Below are 18,735 nucleotides of genomic sequence, written 5' to 3'. Positions count from 1 at the left end.
CTGCTAAAAAAGAATTATATATACCATATGTAGATTTCATAAGTAGCTCAGTTAAAATTTGCAAGCAGAAAATTTTGAACCTTCTAGATTTAAATATATGTTTGTTTAATAAGGAGAGTTAAAATAAATTTTTTATACCAAATTGTAGCAAGCAGCATGACCTGGGCAGGTATAGCTTATATATGAATATAAACAAATTAGTCATCATGTATGAATTTTTTAGCTTAAAATCACACCTGGTTCTCTCAGTTCATTCATTTTATTTTTCGTCTTTCATGTGGGGAACAAAAAAATTGTGCTGACGCAGGTCGTCGCAAACATATTCGTATAGGCCTAGTTATCGACATTTTCCACAAATTGGACGGGAAATTTTGACAAGGCCTGGACGGCAAAATCGTGCATTACGGACCAATCAGACAATGTTAAAAAGTTACTAGCATCAGCACGGCCACCAAACCCCAATTTTAAACACTTTATTACAACATAGTTTAACATAAAAACACATAATTTGACACAATTAATACAAAACAAAAGTGACGCTGATAGTTTTGCAGGACATAAGCGTTGCGTCTCCGTAAAGATAAAGAACCGACTTGAGCGTCCAGAAGGAAGAAGACGAAAATATCAATATCAATAGTCTGATAAAGCTGCAGTCATGCTGAGCTCAAAGGCCTAGGGCCTAGGCTATACTCAGAGATTCATATGCTTTTTAGGTTGTGATGAAAAGTGGGCTCTAGTATACAAAAACATCCTGTGGTTGCACACTTCTATACTAGACCCGCGCCCTAAAGCTTCAACAAGTTAACAGGCCAACGGGTTTGGGTGAGGGCTTGGGCCTACTAGACCAGTATTTGAGCATACCGGTACCGTAACCAAGATTCGATCAACAGCGCTGATAAATAACAAAATTGAAACCAGGCTTAGCTATAGACATCAAATCTTCGTTCCGCAATTTAGTTTCCTCCATAACAGGAATCACCAAGCTACGCTCGTGAGATTATAGCTATCATAGATGAGGAAGATGAACGTTATTAATGGATTATGATGTCGTAAACGCCATGTTTTTGCCTTTTAGGCACTCTGGTGGTTGACGGTGCGATAAACTCAAATGTGATGTCACAATATGCGATTATGGATTGCTTGTCTATTGCACTTTTAATATTTTTGAAATTACGAGTTATGTTTGTGTGGGATATGAATTATTAATAGCAAGTTATGGCTGAAACCTGCCGGTTGTTAAAAAAAATGCTAAACTCCTTTTGTTAATCTACTTGGACACGCTTCTAATGACACCAGATCATACCATGAAATGCCAGTCAAGGTGATGGATATGATTTGAAGTGACACACAATATATAATTTTACCTTCTTGAGCGAACTTACTGATATAATACAGTTATAAAAATATGATATAATACACTAACACTTGTTCAATGGAGCTCTTTGTCTGATGGTATGCTGTGTTTTTTTTAATAAAAGCCTGTAATGGAATGGGTGTAGCCTATATGGTAGTTGAACTTAACAGGTTGATCCACTTCACTACAATGTTTGCTAGTTGAATTGTTTATTGCGGTCGATGGTATATGAGTCTCATAAGGTCGTTGTCTACTTTTTCAACCTCGGACTTAATTGTTCACCTTAACGAATTATTGTCTCATGAAGGTGACAACAAAGTTGTCTAACTTGACACTGAACTTCTTCAAATTGAATTCAACAGTAGTTTTCACAAGAATGACAACTGTATAAACTGATTATATTGAAGCTTCTTTGAATGATTACGTTTAGGCATAACATTGGCACATCAACAGCATAAAGACGTCCACTTTACAGCATTGATCTTAGTAGACTTTTTGCTTATTGTTAACTGCATAATATTACTGATACTGATAATAAAAAATGTTAATGAAAACTTATACTGCAAACTAAACGCATGCAAGAAAGGCAAGCACGACATCTGTTGATAGGTATGAACTAATTAATAAGATTTCTATGTTGGCCATGCTACAGCCATGTGCTCTCTTGGTTGTGCATTGTGATTCGTATGTGGAGTAATACGTTCATGTTCAAGACTGTCTAAATACAAGAGATTCTGCCGAACGTCTTATCGACTTAGATCAACACATAATATCACGAGAGTAGCGATATTAACATGGTGGCAGCGAATCCTGTGTTGTAACAAGTTGATCCTACGAAGTATACTAACATAGACCTACAATACTGTACAGTATTAGCCTATTTCCTGATAGTATCCATCTGCAATGGAAGGATTACGGTTACCAGAACCTCTAGACATACATTCAGCGTCTTTAGCGGAAGACTACCGACGTTGGAAAGAACAGGTAGAAGTCTATCTTATAGCCAGTGGAGCTGATGCGAAACCTAACAAAGTTCAGCGATCAACCATTCTTAATTGTGCTGGATCTGATATGATAAGTGTAGCCAAGCACTTCATTTACACAACAGGTCAAGACAAGGACAACCCGGCAGAACTGTTCAACAAAATGGCCGCATATTGCAACCCAAGGCAGCATGAGTCCCTTGAAGCATACAAATTCTGGAGAGCCACATGGTCAACAGGCAACTTTGATCACTTTTTAATAGAGCTTCGAAGTCGTGCAGAAACCTGCAATTTTGGAGACATGAAAAGTCGCATGCTGCGTGACAAGATCATCTATACTGTACCTGATAAGGTGCGCCAAGTGCTACTAAGAGAAAATGACCTCACTCTTGACCGAGCCATTCAAATCTGTCGTTCTTTTGATTCGTCTGGTGCACAATCGCAACAAATGCAAGTTGAAGATGGTACAGTACAAAAAGTCAGTAGCAACAAGCATGAATATGCCAACAGAGGAACCCGTCGTCACACATCACTCCTGTCAGAGTGCAACTTTTGTGGTAAAAGCCATAAACGTGGAAAATCATTTTGTCCTGCGTATGGGAAGAAATGCGCAAAATGTCATGGTTTGAATCATTTCAAATCAAAATGTCGATCACGAGTTCACTGCATTGAAGATAAGCAAGCTACATTACGAGAGGTGGAAAATGAACCCGAACAAGAATTTTTGCATGCTGTGCACGATGGAAAAGACAGACTGACTGCTTTACTTCAAGTAAATGGTTGCACGGTACGATTTCAATTGGATACCGGTGCTGACGTCAATACCATATGTAAGAAGTATGTGCGATATACTCAACTCCAACCTTGCACCAAACAGCTGACAATGTGGAACAAAACCAAAATTAAGATAGCTGGTCTTGCAACGTTAAATGTCACCAACACAAAAACAAACGAGGTATATCCTGTATTATTTCATGTTGTTGACAATAATTTGAATTGCTTACTAAGTTATAGCACAGTAACAGAAATGAATTTGATAACTGTTAATGCTGATTCGTTTATTGCAAATGTTGTACATGATGATGTTATTTTGGGTGATTTAGGTACTGTATCTTTAACTGTTGATAGTAGTGTCAAACCGAGAATTTTACCTTGTCGCCGCATACCTGTAGCCTTGCAAGAAAAAGTTAAGCAAGAGCTTGACAAATTGGTTGCTAGTAATGTCATTTCAGTCATCGATGAACCGACTGAATGGGTCAGCCAAATGGCTATTGTATCCAAGCCTAATGGAAAGATAAGAATCTGCATTGATCCACAGCCTCTCAATGTCGCCTTACAGCGTGAACATTACAAACTGCCTACCTTGGATGATATATTGCCTGCTCTGAAGGGTGCAAAAGTGTTCAGCAAACTTGATGTTAAGCATGCCTTCTGGCACGTTAAGTTGGATGATGCCTCCAGCCGACTGACTACTATGATTACCCCTCACGGTCGATTCCGATGGAACAGACTTCCGTTTGGTCTGAAAGTGAGCAGTGAGATCTTCCAAAAAAGACTACACTCAGCCCTGTCTGGACTGCAAGGTGTATTTGCAGTGGCAGATGATGTGATTGTTATTGGTTGTGGAAAGACCACAATCGAGGCTGAAACACACCATGACCAAAATCTAACAAAACTACGTGAGAGATGTCATGAATGTAACATTTCACTAAATGAAGAAAAAACTGTAACCAAAGCTTCGCAGATCACATTTATGGGTCACTTGATCTCCAACAACGGAATAGCACCTGATCCTGCGAAAATCGAAGCAATTCAACGTATGCCTTCTCCTGAAGATGTTTCCGGTGTGAAACGATTTTGTGGCATGGTACAATATTTGGCTTGTTTCCTGCCAAACCTAGCCAATGACCTGGAACCCTTACGGAAACTGACGAGGAAGAATGAGAAATGGAAGTGGAGCGAAGAGTGCGAGAAAGCAATGAATAAAGTTAAAGAAAAGCTCTGCGAAACTCCTATTCTGACATTTTTTGATCAAAGAAAAGATCTAATTCTTCAAGTGGACAGTAGCAAAAGTGGTTTGGGAGCAGTGTTGCTTCAGAATGACCAACCCATTGAATATGCTTCTAGAGCCCTGACAAAGACAGAGCAAAATTGGGCTCAGATTGAAAAAGAGCTTCTTTCTGTTGTGTTTGGTCTGGAACGTTTTGATCAGTATACGTACGGACGAAAGATAATAGTTCACAATGATCATCGACCCTTACAGTCTACTTTAAAAAAACCTCTGAGTCAAGCGCCGAAGCGTCTCCAAGCTCTCATTATGCGCCTGAATCGTTACGATATTGTTTTTGAATATGTCCCAGGCACTGCATTAGTAATTGCTGACACATTAAGTCGTGCCTACCCGGAACTTCTCGATCAACCAAACCGAATCGCACAAGTGGTTACAGAACCAATTCTAGATGAAATTCCTGATGAACGGTTAAAAGAAATAAAGAGTGCAATACAAAAGAATGAGGAATCTCAACTCCTGCTCGAAGTCATCAAGAATGGGTGGCCAGACAACAAAGAACATTTGCCTCCCATCATCAAACCTTACTTCTCCATTCGTGACACACTGAGTCAAGAAAATGGCATCATTCTAAAAGGCGAGAGAACCTTCATCCCTCAACCTCTTCGATCAGAAATCAAATCTCAACTCCATTCAGCTCACCTTGGTGCTGATAGCATGTTACGAAGAGCTCGCGAAACCGTTTTCTGGCTAGGAATGCCAAACGAATTAAAACAACTGGCTCATGATTGCACAATATGCCAACAAGCAAAGCCAATCAACCAACGAGTTTATTTCCAAAGTGCGGAAAAGAAGGGATGGCAAAAGGGTAAAATTGTACGCATACTTGGGCCTCGTTCATATTTGGTAGAATCATTGGATGGTTTTCGTTATTGTCGTAATCGAGTACATATTCGTGTTGACCATAGCAAGTCTAACAATGTGTATGAAGATACTGATTTTAACTTTACATTTTCGACACCAAACCAAAACAGTCAACCCACAGCTAACAACTACACTGTTGCTAACACACGACCTAATCGTACACATAGAATGCCAGTAAGATATAATGATTATGTACTGTAAATACTGTGTTTGTGTCACCTTACCTTCACTGCTTTATTTCTTGCCACATATTATGCATGTAGCTTTAAACTTCAAGTGTGCCTCACATATATTGCGAGTAGTATGTTATTTCAGTATTTTCTGTGTAATGTTATTTCAGTATTTTCTGTGTGCTCATAAAGCCTTCTCACTGTTAGTCTTTACTTAAAGAAAGGAGGATGTTGATAGGTATGAACTAATTAATAAGATTTCTATGTTGGCCATGCTACAGCCATGTGCTCTCTTGGTTGTGCATTGTGATTCGTATGTGGAGTAATACGTTCATGTTCAAGACTGTCTAAATACAAGAGATTCTGCCGAACGTCTTATCGACTTAGATCAACACATAATATCACGAGAGTAGCGATATTAACAACATCTTCATCACAACTTTAAAACAATAATCAGGAAGTTATCATGACGAAGTGTTACGCTTGGGTAAACCGGTGTTCTAAGACGAAAATTTTATATCTTATTTAATCTGTATATTACATTAATTATAATATCATCACAAGCCTAATAAGTAATAACCATTAAAAAAAGACGTTTGGTGACGCCTGCTCTATAGCTACGAAAGGTCGTGATACAAACAAATTTACTAGAAACACGGTGGATCCGTTTGCATTGTTCCTATATCGAAAAGTTATCCATGTAGCCTACAGTAAATGGCCATGTTACAGGTTAGCCATGATGAATATTTTTAACAAACGTTTTGTCTGTCTTTATGATTTGGATTTTTAATCAATCAATGATTTTATTTCTTTGTCATTGGCGCTGCATGGACGAAAAATTAGTAGCCTACCAGTTGTTAAAAATGTACCTTATGCACGGGGAAAGTGACAAAGACTAAAAGGCTTAAAACGTGCATGGATGAAAATACTGGCTGCACTGGTCTTGTAGCCAATGGTGTCACAATACAGTAGGCCTATCTACTACACTATGCTCTGAAAATCTTTATCCTTGGACCGAGCAAAATCTTTGCACGACTTTAATCTAGCGATGATTCCTCGTCGCTTCAGCTCCGGCTACCTAGCGAGCCATTATGCAAGGTCCGATTGACACACATCTTTTTATTTGTTTTTTGTTGCAATGCTAAAATTTGGAACTGTTTACTGGGAGCAAGCTTTGTCGATGCCTTGCTCTAGGCCTAGAGCATTATAACGGTAGCGCTATTGAGTTAACAAATCAGAATTTAATAGCCTAATAAGCTCGTCTACAGACATCAAATAAGTAGGCCTACAGCGATATTTCACTTTCAAGACCACCTTTCATTCCAACAGTTGGTTCGTGAGACGATAACTATAGCCTATTGTTATGGGCAAGGTAAAAGTCGGGTACAGAAAATAAAAAGATAAAAAAAATCGGAAAACACAGAAAATTTCACCAAACACGAAACTGAATTGGCATTTGAAAAATGGAAATATACCACATTGCATATTAAAATGACAGAATTTGATAGGGAACTTCTGCCACACTGTATTCTATGCAGACTATAATCCACCCATCGGGCCACACTGATATCTAAATGCTTGGTGTGTATGCTCCTAACAGTACCAGTGCGGCAAGAACAAATGAGTGGCTCGATTCAAGACAGGAAAAATGCTTTTTCCTGGGGCAAACAACTTGTCGTAAAGCAGATGGGGCGGCGAAGAAGACTGGTGTTTGTTTGAGCCCAATGGTTTGGATAATCTACCTGTAAAGCTGGCTTAGTTTTAGATGGTATCACAGTAGGCTACGCATTAACATGATACCGTTCATTACAGTGTCGATATGTTGGGGGTGATGTGATAAGACACCAAAATAATGTATACACCAGTAACCAGCAGAGTCAGACTACTCAAAAGTGGAATGGATTAAGGCCAACACAGTTGCACCGGAAGTAGCAGCGCCGAGTGACAGTTCAAGTCTTTCAATCGTTTTATCGGCGCGAAATTTTGATTGACTCCATTGTGCCAACTGTTCGTAGTGTCCCGTGACGATGATGCAAGTTTGAACTACGGCCGCTAAACATTAGACGTTCGACCAACAGTAGTCGAAATATTGAAGCGTTAATGTTTATTACACGACGTACATAAAATCGTGCACAACGAATCTGTACCATAACACACACCTCAAGGGGAACTGGGCAAATAAAAGTTTAAAATGCAAGAAAACGTCGCAAAAGAACGGGATGAAATAAACAAATGTACCGAAAGAGGTCGAGTAGCTAACATGCAGGAACAACAGCGCTGGTCATGCATCTCTGGCGATACACAAACAACTCATATTTTGGGCAAAAGATTCAACTTTGTACAAGTCCAACGCGCCAACAAATCACGTCATGCTGAGTAGGAATTGGGAGATCAAACTTTCTACACTCAACATCCAAATTTTTGTCCATGTAATGAAACAAAGTACTTGATATTATGGTTATGTCAATGCACCAATATTCTTCCGTACGACTAATACTGTGCTACAGAACATTTCGTCACCAAAACGGTGACAAAGGCAGTGAAAATGTAGCGCTATTATAAACTTACAATATTCGCTTATCAATATACAATGACTGTAATTATTAACAACAGATACCTTTGTGTTAAAATTGTTAGAGCAAAGCTCCAAGTTTACGACAATGATACTGTGAAAGCGGTTTAATATACATCACAGGGTAATTACAGTAATATTACAAACACTGCCGAAAAATAAAGGATAAAACAACTTTTGTTGACAACAAATTTTTGTTCCTGCCCTGAATAAAAGCCACCTTGTAAAATCCTCTTGGCGTCCTGCGCGCTCTACTACATCCCAACGGATACGTTCACGGCATGCACTACACCAATAAGTGGCGCTATACACAAACTTGCAGAGAAAACATACGATTTGCTGGTAAGCCCCAGTCGAAATGCTTTAATTTCGCCGGAATATCGGCATTCAGTGCGGGCCGATGAGAACCTTTGACACGAAGTTGACGACGGCGGGAGCTGGTTGATCAAGATCGATCTCGGCGAATAGATGACAAACATTATCTACAGAACTTCCAGGCTTTTTCGCGACAAAACCGAAAACCCTGCAAAACCAAAATTGAAATAGTATTAACTATACGTCATATTGCCACTCGAAACACAACAATGACCCTTTATGACCAAATCCTTACCGAGCGTTTGGTGGTCCACGGTCGGCTGACGCGTCCCATCTTCTATTGTGGGGCTCACGAGCGCTGGGGTCCATACCGCAGTACGTGACGGCGTTGGTGGGGTAATGACGTCGAAAGAAGATCTTTCGCGCGTTGTCCGTCAAAGTGATACCTTGCGGAGAGACTTTGAAATGAACGATTGATGTCTTGATCGCCTGGCCTTGGTTTTGCATGCATTCCCTCATAGCACGCTCTATCGCCTACATATACCAATCGAAATGCATTATAATCGTTTCTTTGTTCATTGTTGCCTTTACACTCGTACTGACAAAAACCTGTAGACTCTTAATAAATATTGGAGCAAGAAGATTAATTCATGCCTTTAAGGTTCTATTGCATTATACTTAGAATACTAGCCTACAGTATTTGGTATTCCTAGCCATACCTCCGGGCCAGTTAGTGACTCGGTGTCCGCACTTCCCAGATAAAGAACATTGCAAGCTGCCCCTTGTCGAAGAAGTTCTGAAGCTGAGTTTGAAATTTCGGCGCTATTTCTGCCAGACCCTAACTGCTGGGGCACTTCTTGATCTGTAAGTGAATGGGTTAAAGTAATAAATTGAAAAAACGGGCACTTGCACTAATTTGCAAATATTTTTATTCAATATCACAATTTTTTCAGCAATTACGGCTTGTTTGGTGGAAAAAACATTTCATATCTGATATTGGCTGATCAGAAAATAGCTTCTTGTTGCTTAAAATTCAACAGCATATAGGCAAAGGACCAGACTTACTTTCAGTAGGAATGATGAGTTTGCATGGCAGGGCCAAAGGCGTGATCGAATGCTGGTAGATGAGGGCTGACAAGCTTCCAAAGACCGGTTCGTTTGCACAACCTTTCAGCTTGACCCCGCGTGTGCTTGGCTCGATAAGAAAATGACGAACCAGTTCATTGTTCATGTCAACTGAAAACGAAATAGAAACTCACAAATTGTCAACAAAAAGAAGAAAATTAAAAGACTTTGAGAACGTGAAGAGCAAGTTTCTCACTTTACATAGTATCTTATCTTGACTTACCTCCAGGCTTTACTACTGCAAGAACTGCCTGGGGAACTTCATGAACTTTAAGCGCGAGGCCAAAAGCGCCCGGATAACATCGGCTGTCTCTGACAACGAAGCTGCCAGCCGGACGGCTGCGCAACATGGCCAGGGCCTGTTCCCGGCTAATTTCCGGCTTGTACCAGTAAGCTGTCGTGTCACGGATGAACTTCGGAGGAGCGCCGGTTAGGCTAGTCTGGGAGATTTCGTGAGCGAGTTTCTCGATGTCCGATATGGAAGAGGAGCTTGTGCGTCCCGACGTCGGACTACTTAATCCTCCATCATCGGATGATAACTGGTGATGGTGGTGGCGGGATCCTAAAATAAACGACGATAAACTTTACACGTTTCCTTTCGACAGCGAGGGGTGAAATACATGTGCAGCAAAAATGGTTGCCACCACTAAAATACTTGTCCGGCATTTTTACGCAATAATCCGAAACGGATTTCTGTGAACAAATTTCACGAACGCTCACCCTGCTTCTCGTAAGAAGACAACTGACTTTCTCGACGATTTCCGACCGGAGCGAAAGGATAATGACCGCTGCTTGAAACGGGTGAGCCGGCAGATTGCGGAGAAGTTTGGGAGGTTCCCCCCAAGTAGCCGCTTCCTGAAAAACGTGACGAGATGTTAGCAAAAATATTGACATACATTGACTTATAACAGCACCACTGGATGACGTAACAGTTTGTCGTTTGCTTCATGGGTTTAAATCAGGGATGTCCAACCTGCAGGCCGCCTGAGATTTTTGTGCGGCCCGCTAGTCATTTTCACTCCAAAAGTATGTACTTCATGTACCCATTTTTCTTGAAATTTAAAAGGTTTTGCGGCCCATTCAATTATTTCAAGTGACAATGCCGCCCACTATAATAAAAGGTTGGACATCCCTGGTTTAAATAATTATCATCAAACCGGGCAAATTGAAGTTAATCAAATAGCTTCTTCACCTGTTGAGGTGCTCCTGATGCTGCTTCCCGAGTTACGGACGGACGACTCTTTAGGAGGAAGAGAAGGATTCGATCCATGATACCTCGGCTGCTGATACGCGTGATGAGGTTGCTGGGTCTGGTGGAGACCGGACGCGCTCCCGTCGGAAAGGAGCGAGTCGTTACTCCCTGTCAGGCTTCTGGACGACGGAGAAGCTCCTCCGGAGGAGGTGTGGTAAGCAAAAGTTACGGATCCGCCAGGGCTTCGGCTAGTCGGAGTGGAGGCTTGTGGACTGGAACCTCCGTTATGCATCCAAGGAGACTTTAATTCCTTCTCCTGCCGGAGATTGTCGTTGGCCTGAAGTTGCGGAGTCCATCCGTTTGGAGCACGTTGCCTATTTCCGTCTCCATATCCGCCTGATTGAGCGTTCCTGCCTTGTACCAAGTGCTGCGTTTGATTGCTTGGAGTGAAACTTCCTTTAAAATTTTCCTAAATGTAAAAAACACCGGATAAAGCCTTTTGGTTTCTTTAGCTATAACTTTTTGTTTAAAGATAAAACTAGAATAGATAAAGCTGTCTTCTTGTGGTTTATGAGAGCCCTCCTAAGAAAACTCAACAATTACGTCACCTACAAACGATCGGCAAACAAAACAACCCATGACAAAGCAAATTTCCCTGCTGACTTAAGTAACAAGGAAAACGTCCGATACCAATTTAGACCTGGCAAGAAACAACCCACTGCTTTTTAATAAAATAGCAAAATTAAAGTCAATCCGGTATGTTTAAAACAACAATGGACCTCTGTGAGCTAACAATAAAGCCAGCTGGTACAGAAAGGTCAGTTGATGAAAGAACGTTCGACGATTGGCCAGTGAATTTAACAAAATTTAGTTAAAGATTAACTAGAAATTATAAGTTATTCGTGTTACCTGAACATGGTATGGCCTCGTGTTTGTGACTGTTGTGTGGATTTGCCTCTCTTTATCTTCCAGTCTAAAATATATTATATATTTAAAATAAAAATAAATGAAATAATGCGACCACTAAATGAGACAGAAATTATTGAACACGTTTCAAGCACGAAATGTAGCAGATTGTTTACAACTACGACATCGCCAAATTATGTTTATACATGAAGTGTCCTATTACAGGTTTTTCAGTTGGATAAAGTCGAGATACTGAAGATTTCTACAAACATTTACTTGATTTAAATATCGCTTTGTGTCACATCGCTTTCAGTTTAGACTTACAGACGCAACAAGGCTTTCTTCATTACGTAGAACTCATTGATCCGACGCGTCTTTAACCTACTTCTAAGTCTTTTCATAAATAGTACAGGGGCGTTTGGTAAACAGCTTCTTCCTATACTAGTTCAACCGACAGCTATAGCACAAACCTCGCTCTACATTCTGAGACGTAAAACAGCGATTAAGATCATCAGGGCATAACTGAAACTGAACCTAAAATGTAACGGCTGCCTTGCGCACTAGATAACGTCCTTCTGGCAGCCTGACTTCTGTTGACTGCGGCTATCTTATCGCGTCATTAGCCTCTTCGACGTGCTGATTACGCCGCGAATGACGTCACAAACGGCTGTCGTCAATATGACGTTTTAAGACAAATGGAAAGAGATATAATTGTTTTCGCATTTACCTTGAATCCCAAAATATAGGCTACGACCTACACTCGGCTACTCCAGCTACTACTTTCCTGTCTATAAATAGTAACGAAGCCACCGCGTACTCCACAAAGCGCGTAACTCCAAACCTTTCATTCAAAGCATTTGAAACTATTATGACGTGTTCGTAGAACTCGCGCGAAAGCGTCCACTCTCCGTAACTTGACACTATCGTAACGGTTTGCCCTCCCCAAACCGTTAATTGATTCGTTTCACGTTTGATGACGTCATTTGATTGAAAGACCGACCTTGGTGAGTGACAAGACTATAGAGCGGTTCTTCCTCTTGGACAAGATCGACAGGTTTATTTATATTTACCTTGACATCGTCGCAAATAAGCAAAATTCGTTAGCTAATTAAAGTTCATTTCACGTGCCCTTGTTTTCTGCAACCCCATTATGACGACATAAAAGGCTGATTGTTTTCACAAACCATCAAGGTCACTTGAAGCGAGTGAAGTAGTCACTTAGGCAAATATGACGTAACAAAACTGTTGTGTGAATTTATCTTTCTCATGCCGCAGAATTAAATCCCGTTCCACAAATCACGATGACGTCATAATACAACGCCAGTTTTTACAATTGCACATGCAAAATACAGGTGTAGAAACGTCAGGAATACGCATTAGGAAGCACGTGCTAGAATGTCTGGTCATTGCTGCAAGGTCTGCTGGCGAGCTAGAAGACGCAACTTATGACATCACACGACACAACGCTAATGCAATCACTGCATTAAGCAAACTACGCACCAAGTCTGCGATATAAATTAGTAGCATGTCCTTATCGATCATTGTGAAGGTTGTCTTTTCATTATGACTAGAAGTGACGTGATTATGCGCCATACTAATCTTCGTGCGCCACACACTGTGACCGTAATTAAAATTGATAAGACGGGGCGCAGCTTCGTGCCAAAATCTAAACCTTAAACAAACTTACACCAGGCCAGCTGGTGGCAAGCTCTTTAATGTGGTTTGTTTGAGTGCGGTGGGTGACGATCCGTTTGTGACAAAGGAACCATCAAAGGCAGATTGTGACGTCACTGGCGTATTACCGTTCAAAGCCTGCTGCTTGGTGGCGCTCTCGAGGTATGCCCGACCTGAAAAATAAAATAAGCTTTAGAAATCGACGCGCAACAGAAAGTCTTTGATTATTTTGCAGAGATAGAAGAGATCAAAGCACACACTCGGCGGCTAAAATGCATTCGCTTTGAAGACGAGGACAGTAATCGTGACAAATGGCTGACAATTTTCAAAGAATATGATGATAGAAGATCGATGGACGTGCTTAGAGCGCCACAACTACCGAGCTGTGCTCATTTCTCACTTAAAACGGTCAATTCGAACTAAGCCCGCAGGGCCACCCAATTTGCACCGTAAACACCCCCGCGGTAACACTGTGCTTCTGTTATCTGCTCGGAATGTGAGACATTTTTCGCTTATCGAGGGTCAAGTTATGGAAAGACAATACCACTGGTAGTTATCCAATAACCGCATTAAAGCCCAGACACTTCTAAGGCATCAGGTTTTCGTGTCTCTTAAGCTGTCCGTTGTTAGCCTCGTAAACTTCGAAGCAGGCGCCAAGCAAGTTATTACCGACCACTTTAAGCACCTCGTTGTCTATGACGCAATGTTGAATCGGAAATGCTTTAGGTGCGTCCATAGAAATGGCGCGGGAAAATGTCGTTTAAAAAGTGAAGATTCGGGAATTCAAAGTTTTTTTTTTGTTGAACCAGCCCTAAAAATGCTGGAAGTATGTTGCTAGAAAATAACTATTTCCGACGAACAATAGTAAACATGAGCAGTATACGTGTTGATAATACAATCTTGGAAGAAGTCATAGGACAACTCTATGTAAGTTCACAAAAATGTAAAAGATGTTTACAAAGTGACAAATATTTTGTACGAATCGAAGCCTGTTAATGTTGTAAAAAGGTCAGGGCTATATAAACGTGTAATAACGAAGGGGAGACCAAAAAAACAAAATCATGAGTAACGGAACCTTTGTCCGGTAATCCTTCAAAAAAATTAACAAGAATAAATCGGGCAATCCAAGCGTTAAATCTTCTGTAAGTCGATTATTTAACAAAGCATGTCCCTACTATGCTACAGTGGAGATGGTCTAGCTTTTTTGAAGCAACTTTTTTTTCAGTTTAGTGCCTTCGGAAGACTCACTATTTAAAGACAACTTTCAAACGAAACACAAGAACACCTTAAAATTGATAAACACTGATGCCCACTACTAGGCTTAGTGGCCATAGAAATGTTAATACGGAAACAACACTGACAGACTTGATAAACTATGATAAATGTCTTCTTTAGGAAGATTATAAACAGTCAATTATACAAGCCGCCGAGGAGGCAATGCATCGTACTACGTTGAACGATATAAATACAGCAGCAGAGCCCGCAGGCACAATTATTTTGATGGTATTTCTCCTAAAATTACCTTTAGCATCACGAGGTAACATGTTTAATATGATGTAATCTGCCTGTTCGTGGTCGTGGGAACCACTTTTGTCTGTTTCCGTAATCCTCATCACTACGTCACAATAGTGTACTTGAAACTTGGTTGTACACAAGAAAAATCTTTCGTTTCGTCACAAGAGCTTCCCAGATTCGCCGAGTTGTTTATCCAAAACGGTAACAAAATGCAAGTCTTCTTCTTTGCACGCCGAACCCAGTTGACGTTTAAAATAAGATGTTTGCCTTACCAATAGTCCAGTTGGCGACTATGACAACTTTACTACACCGACAGGTTGATATTCAACAGGTATTCTGGCTCAAAGTGACAGCGTAGGAAAACAGTACTTATCTATATGACAGAGCACGAATAATAACAGATATGAGGAAATGCTGAAACATAAGAAATGTCTGATCAGTGAAAAACACAGACGCGGTTCTTCCTACAATGCCTGGGAATGTCGCCTGCGCAAACCTCGCGGCATACTTCGATGTGCAGTCATAATAGTCATTTGTTACATTCTCTGCCTGGCCCACATCGGACGGCTGCGAAAGCTGTTATCTGGCGTCGCCCTGAAAAGCTGTTTTTCGCAAGATTAGGCACCCAAGTCCTTAAACCAGTCATAGGCGAATATTTTGTCAGTTACGGTTAATACATACGGCTGTGACGTCACTGAGGTTGAAAAAGTCGCGTCGAAGAACAACAACTGGCCGCTGAACTAGAGTTATAAACATGGTCTGAGTCAAATGGCGCATCGTTAAGTAGTCAAAGGTGGAATTGTCCACGTTCGGCAAACACAACAACTGTCAAAAGACGTTTCAAAGGCGGATCGCGGAAAAGTTTGAAGCTAACTGCGGCCAGGAATGGGCAACGTATTTCTGCCTTCCACAGTTGTCATAATTGCCCCTAATTGGCTGGGACAGTGGGAGTCCACAGATTGGATTACCAGGTGTTCCATCTGGCACCAGGCGAGATATTAAGGAAATAACTGTAAAACGAATCCTTAAGTGCTCCCGATACAAATTGTGGTATTAAATCATCAGGTAAAACCTCCTGGGTAGATGAAAGGCGACCAACAACGCCTCGTTAATGCGCGAAATTGACGAATGGCGTTTGAACAGCAAGAATGCGGTTACCCACCGACAAGTAGCACTTATAACGGTTTACGACTTAAAAATATTTGTAAAGAAAACTCCACGACTGACTGAAGCTACTAGTTGCAAGCCGTTCAGTACATAAATATGCAAACGCATCAGCCAAGTTGAGCTTTCTTTCAACTGAAACCAAAGCAGGAAAACTAACGGGAATGCAGTAAACAGTAGAAGTTTATGATGAAACCAAGCAACAAGATGTAAAGACAAACAATCAAATTCCCGCATCAGCAATTCCATTTCTTATAACATTTTAAGATCTCGATGGTGGCCATGGCAACAAGAAACAATTTCATGATACTTTTGGCGTGAGAAACAAAGATGAAACTGTTACGCTATGATACGTCAACAAAATATTTGTGCTACTACGGCGTCAAACCGGAGTTTGCCGAAACAAACACGGCATTGTGACGACATAGGCAACTAAATATTTTGCCCATGAAAAGTTGGGCACACAAATACAAATCGGTGGTTGCGTGACCGATATAATGACCCGGGACAGTGGTGACTCTAAAACGACTCAGTTACTTCCACATATCAATCACCACAGCTTCAAAGGCCAATCGACGCTCAATAGTCGACATTTCCGCCGTCCAAATACTATAAGTGTGACGCAACAAAGGTGTTTTCAAGCGACGCATTCCGCACAAATCGTCGATAAAATCAATGGGAAAAATAAGTAACTCAATATGCGATAGTTTTAAACCAAAATTACGGAACTTAGTTGGCAAAGGACGGAAAATCCCAAAAAAGGCGGGAAACAAGGTTGATCTAAATATTTAAGTTAGCACAGACGCGTCATTAGACAAATAAAACGACCAGAAAATTGCTCTTAAGTCACCCTGGTGGTCTTAAGACACCTAGCAGTCTTTCTTCCTTCAAATAAAGAAACACTTGGGCGCTGAAAGACTTGTATTTTATAAACAACAGACCGTGTTGTTTTGCTCAACGTACGTATCGTTCGCTTCCACACCAAACTACACACATCTTGGGTTTGTTTGTTTGTCAAGTAAAGTCTCCAAGGGACGCTCGATAAATACGACGGACGTATGGCGTTAGAGTGTGAGGAATTGGAATTCCCTCCTGCGGTTTGTCTGGCGCATGTTACATGTTCTACTTTCATTTACCGTACTTCCTGCTCCACATATAATTGACTGTGCACAGAAGCTGCTGAAAGTTTGTGGAAATCGCTTTCAGGTCAAAGAGACTTCCACGAGCGATTTTAGGGCTATTAAACGTTTTATGGCTTTCTGACAAAAGCGGTGACCGGTAACGTTGATGATGCAATTCGTCTAAGCTTAAACTTTGATGAAGGTAACCCTCACATAATTGCGACCAACTTTCTGAGGATGCGTTGAGCTGATGCATTAAAAGACAATGCTACATACATCCAGTTGACAAAATGAAACGACCATGCAAGCAAAACAGACGAAGAGACACTTAAACTTTCCACGAAAAACATAAGTTTTCTTCATTTCACACACTGGTGAATCAACCTAAGATTATAATATATCGCATACTATTCACGCATATTTCCTAAGGCTATTAACTGCGCCGTTATACTATCTAACAAGACGAGCTTATCAGTAAATAAACATTGCTCGGGGAAAAAGTAGTTAAAGTCCCGCTGATAAGAAATTAAATACGGCCTGCTGCTAAGCAGGGGATCTGGTTAACATCGGAAAAGCTCGAAAAAAATCACGGAGTGCGAAAATCTCCAATTTAATTACAAATTGGAGCCAGGCTACCGTGCCCTGGGTGTCGAAGTCGCTCGCCTGCTGGCACCTTTTCACGCATCAAGTTCCTGCAGCGGCCGGGATTAAGTGGACGCTTTTTGTTCAAGTTGATGACGACTGGATCAGGTGTCTCTGACTCAAGAAAACGCTCCAGACAAAGCGATGCAGTGCAGGCGAAAATATTTTGAGCCGAAACCCGAATCGAAAAGTTGTTTTCGCGGTTTGCGCTCCAACTACGGGCGCGGACTTAATTTGTGCCGTGTTTGACGTCACACTCGTAACTTGATCGCTAATGGACATTCAAATTTTAATGGACGATGACGTCATTGATGTACTCGAAAACTTCTGTGAAAACTTAACGGCATAATCTGAGGAGCGTGACGATGAAAAAGCAGAAATGTTTGTTTAATTAACATTTTCACACCGAATGAGCCGCTTATCAGCATCCCAGCAAACACGAGCGATAAGAGAATTCTCCATGCGAATTTGCTCGCTGTGTTTGCTCGCTGCGTGGAAACGTTGTTGCTGAAACTCGTCAATCGTTGGCGTAAACGATTAAATAGCAACAGAAAAGGCGAGAAATTTAGACGAAAACACTACAAGTTTCGGGAAGCAAGACGACGAATTCACACGTTTACGCGTTCACACGAACATGAACCGTGGCACAGAAACCGAGAATGTGTGAAAAGTTTTTCTTGTAATGTTGACGTTTGCTTTTTGCTGTTTCGTTGAATGCTTTTACTCATAGTATAATGTCCTTGATGTTAGTCGAACCACCATTAGGACTAAACTTACTGGATAGATTAAGGATTGAGAATTCCCATGACGGCGAAAAGCAAAAAGTCAAACACCAAACTCTGACGTTTGGAAATAGCAACAACGCCAAGTCACTTTTCGTAGAAAATCAAAAAAACCGGTCACTTTGTACTTTTGCGCGCAATCAGCCATGCCCCATGTAAACAGTCAATATGAAAACACGCCCATGACTACAAACTTACGAAGTTATCCCAAGTGGCCAAGTTTAATTCTCCAAAGTCGCGTAACAAGGATGCTTAAGAGGTCACAGTAAGGGCGCGAGCTGCGGTTTT

The 18,735-nt window shown here is 41.0% G+C and overlaps 1 protein-coding gene across 2 annotated transcripts in view; it reads right to left on the bottom strand.

Annotated features, from left to right (window-relative positions):
* Positions 1 to 7,528: 7,528 nt before the first annotated feature.
* LOC143469149 (uncharacterized) overlaps positions 7,529 to 18,735 on the bottom strand; it is a 44,150-nt gene continuing 32,943 nt past the window's right edge. For both annotated transcript variants that reach the window (XM_076966729.1, XM_076966730.1), the window contains 9 exons: positions 13,237 to 13,396; positions 11,553 to 11,616; positions 10,644 to 11,112; positions 10,172 to 10,306; positions 9,675 to 10,013; positions 9,392 to 9,562; positions 9,046 to 9,188; positions 8,622 to 8,860; positions 7,529 to 8,534 (listed from right to left, as the gene is read on the bottom strand). In XM_076966729.1, coding sequence (XP_076822844.1) covers positions 8,399 to 8,534; positions 8,622 to 8,860; positions 9,046 to 9,188; positions 9,392 to 9,562; positions 9,675 to 10,013; positions 10,172 to 10,306; positions 10,644 to 11,112; positions 11,553 to 11,616; positions 13,237 to 13,396 — 1,856 coding nt within the window. In that variant the 3' untranslated portion in view covers positions 7,529 to 8,398. The remainder of the gene's footprint in view (positions 8,535 to 8,621; positions 8,861 to 9,045; positions 9,189 to 9,391; positions 9,563 to 9,674; positions 10,014 to 10,171; positions 10,307 to 10,643; positions 11,113 to 11,552; positions 11,617 to 13,236; positions 13,397 to 18,735) is intronic.

This window comes from Clavelina lepadiformis, chromosome 8 (genome assembly GCF_947623445.1).
Source record: "Clavelina lepadiformis chromosome 8, kaClaLepa1.1, whole genome shotgun sequence".
NCBI classification, from domain to species: Eukaryota; Metazoa; Chordata; class Ascidiacea; order Aplousobranchia; family Clavelinidae; genus Clavelina; species Clavelina lepadiformis.
The sequence above is the reverse complement of the archived record's forward strand: the minus strand, read 5'-3'. Positions and strand labels throughout refer to the sequence as shown.